The sequence below is a fragment of the Hibiscus syriacus genome, unplaced genomic scaffold (genome assembly GCF_006381635.1).
Source record: "Hibiscus syriacus cultivar Baekdansim isolate YM2019G1 unplaced genomic scaffold, ASM638163v2 tig00112776_pilon, whole genome shotgun sequence".
NCBI classification, from domain to species: Eukaryota; Viridiplantae; Streptophyta; class Magnoliopsida; order Malvales; family Malvaceae; genus Hibiscus; species Hibiscus syriacus.
In genome coordinates, this window is record NW_024063401.1 from 47,612 (window position 1) to 55,458 (window position 7,847).

The 7,847-nt window shown below is 31.6% G+C and overlaps 1 protein-coding gene across 1 annotated transcript; it reads left to right on the forward strand.

Annotated features, from left to right (window-relative positions):
* Nucleotides 1-5,928: 5,928 nt before the first annotated feature.
* On the forward strand, nucleotides 5,929-7,567 carry LOC120183506 (photosynthetic NDH subunit of lumenal location 1, chloroplastic-like). Its single transcript, XM_039188184.1, has 7 exons — nucleotides 5,929-6,031; nucleotides 6,099-6,186; nucleotides 6,314-6,400; nucleotides 6,473-6,546; nucleotides 6,925-7,119; nucleotides 7,199-7,295; nucleotides 7,384-7,567. The coding sequence occupies exons 1-7, from the start codon at nucleotides 5,981-5,983 to the stop codon at nucleotides 7,485-7,487; spliced, it is 696 nt and encodes a 231-aa protein (XP_039044115.1). The 5' UTR covers nucleotides 5,929-5,980; the 3' UTR covers nucleotides 7,488-7,567.
* The last annotated feature ends 280 nt before the right edge of the window (nucleotides 7,568-7,847 follow it).

Below are 7,847 nucleotides of genomic sequence, written 5' to 3' on the forward strand. Positions count from 1 at the left end.
TTACATATTGCCCTTTGAGCCCATAGAATTTCATCATGTCTTAGTATAGTGTCCAGTTCAGTTTTTAGCTCGAATTCAATTTTGGATAGTTTGGAAGAGTTATAATTGCGTAGGGCCTTATCAATACTTTTCAAGCGAGAGATAATTATTTTCTTTTTTTAAATGCTTCAAAAGGTTTCTCTATTACAAACTCCTAGGATGTGCTTGATTTGATTGAGGCTCTCTAAAAAGTCATTGTGTTTAACCCATTCTGTTTTCAATAACTTTTCAAAATCCGGGTGTTCCATCCAGGCAGCCAGGAATCTAAAAGGTTTATTCTTGTTGTCATTGAAAGAATGACCAGTATGTAGGAGGATAGGACAGTGATCTGAACCAATACGGTCAAGATGTTGCACTCTAGTATAAGGGAATAACTCCAACCATTTCATGTTCATCAAGCAACGGTCGAGTCTTTGCCAAAGGTTACCTCTTCGCCAAGTAAAATCATCGCCTTGATAATTAATATCTAACAACTCATTGTCGAATATGAAGTCTTGAAAGAGTTTACTTCCAGCTCTAAAACGTTTACTTCCACCAATTCTTTCTTCAACTCTTAGGATGCAATTAAAGTCATCTCCTAAGATCCAGGGGTATTATTTTTAAGGTTTAGCTTCAAAAAAAACACCCAAAGCTTATTTATAATATTAGGGTTAGGGCTACCATACACTGCAGTAAAATATTCCCAACAACTACTATTACTACCTCTGAAGCTAGCATGAATATACTGATTAGAAACATTAAGAATCTTAGCATCCATCGAATTATCCCATAACACCCAAATGCCACCATTGTGTCCTTGTGCTTCAATTCTGAAAGAATTGTTATAACCCACATTGTTAATGATTCTATCAGCTTTACTCCCGCTAATGTGGGTCTCCATAAGAGTAATGATCTTAGGCTTGTAAATATTCACACAATCCTTGAAATATCTTTTAAAGGAGGGTTTGACAACTCCTTGAGTATTCCAAAACATGATCTTCATCAATCTTGAGAAAGAGAAGTGATACCAATTGCCTGTTCTTTTCCTTTCTGATCCATTTCTTGAGTCTGATTCTAATTAGTTTGATTCACAGGTTGGGTCTGATTGGTAGTGGGACTATTAATATCAGGTGGGGCTAAATTTTCTGCATTCATGTTGTTGTCTTGGATCCATTCATAGAGTAATGGAGCATTAGGAGTGATAGGTTTGTTGGATTTTCTAACTTTCAGACCTTTATTCGTAATCCAAGAAATATGACTAGGTTTCTTTTTAAAATTCCATCTAGATGTTTGGCTGCAGTTATAGTCCTTTTCTTGAATTGATATGGCTGTGTGGTTTCTCGTTCCCAAATTTGGCCTGTATTCCTTGATTTGAGCATTCTCCTTAGCATTGATTTGAATTCCTCCAATATTTTGTTCCTTGGTATGTTCCTGACCCATTTTCATGTCTTCTTCCATAAAAGGAACCTCAATTAAATTATTATGGTTTCTTCATGCGTTAATTGGAACATATCTATTCTGAATTTGTTTTGTACTTCCTTCTCCTTGTGTTGTAGAATCCATGTTGCTCAATGTTCTATCTTCCTTTATTTTATTTCTTATCTGGTTTATAGATGTGTTTGGATTTGTGGTCTCTTTATGTAAACCATTTTCCTTTATAATTTGGTGATTATTATTGTTATCGATGGGCTCTTCCCCTAGCATTTCTTCTTGGATCGGCATAAATCTAGAACCCTGGTTTGCTGCTTTTTCCACTCCTATGTTCTTATTTTGGAATTTTTGGTTTTTATTGTTTCTTCTTCTTGGTTGAACAACTATCCACGGACCGAAATAGTTTTCTTAGTTCTTATCATTCGTTGAATGTGCTCTAATATCATTATTAGTACTTGTAATTTCCATCTGATTAACCTGCTGATTTGTCTGGCAGGTTTCTTTTGCATGACCATATGTGCCACAATTGAAGCATATCTGTTGTATACCTTCATACTCAATCTTTTGGGTGAAATCATCAATTTCCACACATGAAATAAGAGGTTTGTTAAGGTCAATAGCCACATCAACTCTGGAAAACTTTCCTCTTTCTCCAATTTTGGTATTATAATCAATCTTGATGACTCTTCCAATGGTGCTTGCAATTGTTCTAATTAGCATTGTATTATAATACCTGTATGGAAATCCAAGTAGGCGCAACCACGCAATTACCTGTGAAGGGTGTTTCTCGGATGTTGAAAAATTTCTTGACCATGGTTGAACCGTTAGATAACTTCCATAGATCATCTAAGGACCATCAGTAAGAACTCTTGTATAATCCTCCAGGTTTTCAAACTTTACTAAAAAATAATCATTATCAAGATCGATCAATTTGAAATTTCCTATCGGATTCCATAAAGCATATATTATGTTGATCAGAGCCTTGTACCCAATCTTTTTCCCCAGTAATCGGGTAATAATAACCTGCTTCATATTGTTATCTATCAGGTCATGGATTCTTTTAGAGAAGCTTATCATTGAGAAATCTCCAGAGTTATCCATAGTGATATCACCTTCTTGAAAGATTATTTCTTCTTCAGGCATCTTGACAGGAGGATTTTTAATAAAACTCGTTTCACTGGCCACCATAGCTGTATATGAAGCTTTCCATGGATTCTTAGGAGAATCCTTGTTTGTTTCATTAGCTTCTTGTAATCCTTCTTCAGTTTGCATATTATCTGCTGGCTGATTTGATTCATTTTCCTCCATTACTGTTTCTCTATTCTTTACTTTCTTTGTAGCTCTTTGTTCTTCTTGGGCGTTTTCACTAATCATTCTTGGAGTAGCAGCATGATTGATTGATTATTAAGAATTTGACTTTGTAAAAGATGTCTTATAAATATATATAAAAAATAACAATAAATTGTAAGTTACGGTATAAGAAAAAATAAATTTATTTTAATTACTTTAAAATATTAAGTGAAATGTTATTTTAAAAGTGAATAATTATCTTAAAAAATAATTAAACACATAATTATTTTCATTTCATTTTAAATGCATGGTGGGATGGAATAAGATAAATTTTTGGTCAATCTGATCTCAACCTAAAACTTAGAGGTATTTACATAACATAGAATTATATTGACTTTTAATAATATTTTTTTCTAAAGTTACCTCAAATTTTAAGGTAAAATATCCGATTCGAATTAAATAAATTTGAATAAAATTATTAAAAATAAATATGAATTAAATAAATTTGAATAAAATTATTAAAAATAAATATTTAAATATTTTTATAATTCTCTTGTATTTTTCAACAATAGCAGAGTTTCTCATTTAATTAAAAAAATATCACCAACCAAACAAAGTCTTGTGAATGAAAAACAAAACAATATAAAGACCAATTCTTAAAAAAGAATAAAACATACAAAAAAATAAGATAAAACCTATTTACTAACCCTAAACCCTAGATGACTAAATATTAGTCCACCTATTTTGGTTTGAACCCGATATGATATTCATATATGAACCAAACAATTCTACTTTACTTGCCTCTACCTTATTTGTGATCTATACGTAATGTATTTTGATCGGTTTAACTTGAATGATAACTCTAACAATTTTAATCTGAGCGTTTGATTTGTATTTGCATCCAATCAAATTCAGAGTCAGACTCGTTATCTTTCGATTTTTCTATTGAATTTGACATTTAATCTTGGACTCTGTTATTGACAATTGATCAAAATATTAAGTTTGACCCGTTATTAACTTTGACCAAACTATATAAATTTGATGAATTGAACAATTAAATTCTTTTTAATTCATTCCATATAACTTGTACTCGTCTGTTACAAATATATGAATTGAACATTGTATGATTATGTAATTGTTAAATGTACTTTTAACTTAGCATGAGGTTCTAGTTGTTAAGGTGGAAGTATTATTATTGTGGTGATTCGTCACGCAACTTTAATACATAGATCTATTGGTTAACTCACTCAATCTATGAAAAAATTATTTTTGTTTGAATTTAATAGTCTTTTTTTTTAACATTTTAGATTTGATGATGAATATTTTTCAAGAGTGATGGAATGATATGACCATAAAAGTAGGTGTCATCATATCCTACTTATCTTCATTGTTATTGTTTTTAATTCTTAAGATTGTTTTTTTTTCTTAATATAAAAATAAGTGTTTAAATTATATATTTTCCCCATTTATGTGCTTAAACTTATTTGGGTGAGTCGTCCACTAGCCCGTCGACCACCCACTATCAATTAGGATGGATGGGTATTTGAATTTGAGAATTTAGGGTTTAGATTTAGAGATTTGAGTTTAGGGATTTTTGGGGTTTGAAGTCACGATTGTCAACAATGGATAGATGGAAAGAAAACGGTCATTGGGGATGGTGGACGGGTGGGGTGGATGCTTTGGGATTAAGGATTTTGGAAATTTTTAAATTTTAGAATTTTTTGAATAATGATAATAATTTTAAGTTTTGTTTTAAATAAATTTTTAAAAAATTTATTAAGTCACTATGTGTCACATTATGAGTATTTGACAATTTTTTTAACGTTTGTTACGGTTGAAGTACTTAAATAATAACATTGGAAACATTAGACATTTAAATTGACTAAATAAAAGTTTAGACACTTAAAAGAGAAAAGATAATATAGTTTGAGTATAATAGTATACATCGGAAACATTAAACGTCCAACCAATGTCCAATGATGAAATTGATGAAAGCGCCTAATTGATATCATACTCAATTATTTGAGGATTGATTTTAAAATTAAATCCTAAGGTGACGTTTGGTTCGTTGGAATGTTTATGAGGGAATTAGAATCTGTGAAGGAATTGGAATCTGAAACCTGTTTGGTTGGCAGAAAATTGCATTGGAATCCAATTCCATATTCTGTTTGGTTCGCAGACATGTCAGATGAATTTGATTTCAGTATAAAATGATAGAATTGCCCTTTTTATTTTTTTGCTTAATTTTAGTTTGTACTGTAACTTACATGTAGCAATATATTATAAAAAATTAAAAAATATTAAATTTTCATTTTATTGATTGATTATTCATTTCAATAAATTATAAAAATCATGCTAATAAACATCATACGTTAAAATCATCTCAATCAAAATATGTTAATAAGTTACCAAAATATAGAACAATATTTCGATACATCCCAATCGAAGTTTGTCAATTAGTTACCAAAAAATATACCAAAAACTTACAAGTCAAGGAAGGGTTAGCACCCTTGAACTGCCCTTTCAACACTACGTAATTTTCAGTTATCTTTAATTAAGAAGATTGTAACTTTAAATTAAAAAGTAAAAATAACAATCTCAATCACTTACCCCTGATGGATTCGAAAGTGTACCCTTAAAAGAGTCGAGAAGCATGTTAGAAAAAAAAGGCAATGAAGATAAATAAACTAAAGAAAAATAAAATAAAGGAAATAAAAATAAATGAAAATAAGGAAAATAAGAATAAAATAAAGGAAAATACTAATAATTGTATATACATAATAAATAAATAAACAAGAGGAAAATACAAATGAAAATAAATATAAAAATAAAAGAATAAAAGTATAAAAAGAAAAGAAAAAACAAATAAAATAAGAAAAATAAAAAAGTAAATATATGAAAAATAATGACGAGGATAATATGGTCAAATTTCACATTTTGATTTTAATTCCCTCATGTTATGGATGAAATTTACTTTCCCTCCCTTGATGGAAAGTTGAAGTCATTTAGGATTTCGATTCCCTTTGAAAATTTGATCCGAACGTAAGAAAGTGGTGGAATTGGATTCCAATTTTCCGAATTACAAGGGATTTCTGCGAATTAAACGCCACCTAAATTTTTGGTCAATCCAGATTTTCTTTTTTAAAAATGAAAAAAAGGGGAGTAATGTCTCCACACTATCCCATCCAATAGAAGCAATATTGAGAGGTGGCTACAGCTTCTTCACATAATCGTCGAAACCATGGCAATGGCAGTTTCATTGAACTGGATTCCACGCACCTTTACAAAGAAGGTTCTTCTTCTTCCTATTACCTTCTTCTCCTCATTCGATTCAATCCAATCGTTCTTCCATTTTGCAGGCAAATCATGTTGCACACTCCACCGAGTCACCCCGACCTTGTGCTTTTTCTTTGCAAAACTCACTCACATGTCCCAACGAAGAAAGTACGATAAACCCATCTCATATTTTCCATTACAAATCCTCTAACATCATTTTTTTTTGGATATTTTTATGTTCATACAAGTAAAAATAAAATGATGTGTTTGTGTTGTGCTCTTAATTTTGGTTGGATTTCAGGTAACTGCAAGAGAAGACTGTTGCTGTTGGGTGTCGGAGCTATTACAGCTAACTTAGTCCCTGCAACTTTCCTTCTTGCACAGGGTAATATGATTCTTCCAAGTTGTCCTAATTGAATCATTTTATAACATTTTATCCTGTTTTTGGTCCTATCAGAGATGCCACAAAACTATAGAGCGTTTGTTGATATTACAGATGGCTATTCTTATTACTACCCATCAGACTGGAGGGTAAGTTGTTGCACTGCAACGTGATGTTAGTTTACTTATAAAATTTTAGAGTATAAATTTATAAAACTTTAAGAGCATCAGACTGGAGGGTAAGTTGTTGCACTGCAACGTGATGTTAATTTACTTATAAAATTTTAGAGTATAAATTTATAAAACTTTAAGAGCGAAAACAAAGCCTTAGATGGACTGAGGGAGGATGGAAGGAGCGAATGTTCTACTGAAAATTTTAAATTCTCATATAATTTAAATATTTTATCTATAGTTTCTATTGATAATTTGTTTTCATTATCTAAAATTTTATAAATTCGTCCTCTAAATATCAATAAAAGCATGTAGGTGATTCCCATTCTGATAAATGGTAATGATTGTTGTTGTTAGGAATTTGATTTTAGGGGACATGATTCGGCATTCAAAGACAGGTTTCTTCAACTGCAAAATGTTAGGGTGAGATTCATACCAACTGATAAGAAAGACATCCATGACTTGGGGCCAATGGACGAGGTTGTTTACAACTTGGTGAATCATGTTTACGCTGCACCAAATCAAATGGTGAATATACTTGACATGCAAGAGGTCTGTTTGTTCATAAAACTTTCATTTCAGTTTTGACTGGAAAAGCATCTGACAATTGTTATTGAAAAATAAAATGCAGAGAACAAGTGATGGGAAAAACTATTACACTTTTGAATACGAGCTCACCTCTCCAAACTATGCTAGTGCTTCCTTTGCAACAATAGCTATTGGAAATGGTAAATTCTGTCAAGTCAGATTTTGTCTGTGGCAACAAGCGAATACATTACTAGATTTTCTCACCATTAACTTCCATTTCCGTTGCAGGGAGATATTACACACTGGTCGTCGGAGCACTCGAAAGGCGATGGAGAAAGGTACGGAACAAGCTGAAAGTGGTGGCCGACTCCTTCAAGGTGCTTGACATCTGAAGATCCCCACTCTTTTCATTGTATATATGACACTACACACCATTGGTGTTGTTTCTGTTGAGCATCATCATCATCAACCTTAATCAATTACCATTGTTCCTTCAATTTTTCGAATGAGGCTTCTTCTAAAAATAATCTATTGTTTCTTGCATCTGTTCATTTCTGGACACAGTATGAATAACATGAAAATAACACGTGCACAGATTTACAGCTTCTGCAGAAAGTGAAATATATAAAAACAGGTTTTTACTGGAACATTTATTTACAGAGATTACAGCATTTTCATCTTCTAAGCTTTCTCGAAAGTAATCAAAAGTTGAGGATTTCACAGCTAAATTTACATACATCATCAAAGCACAG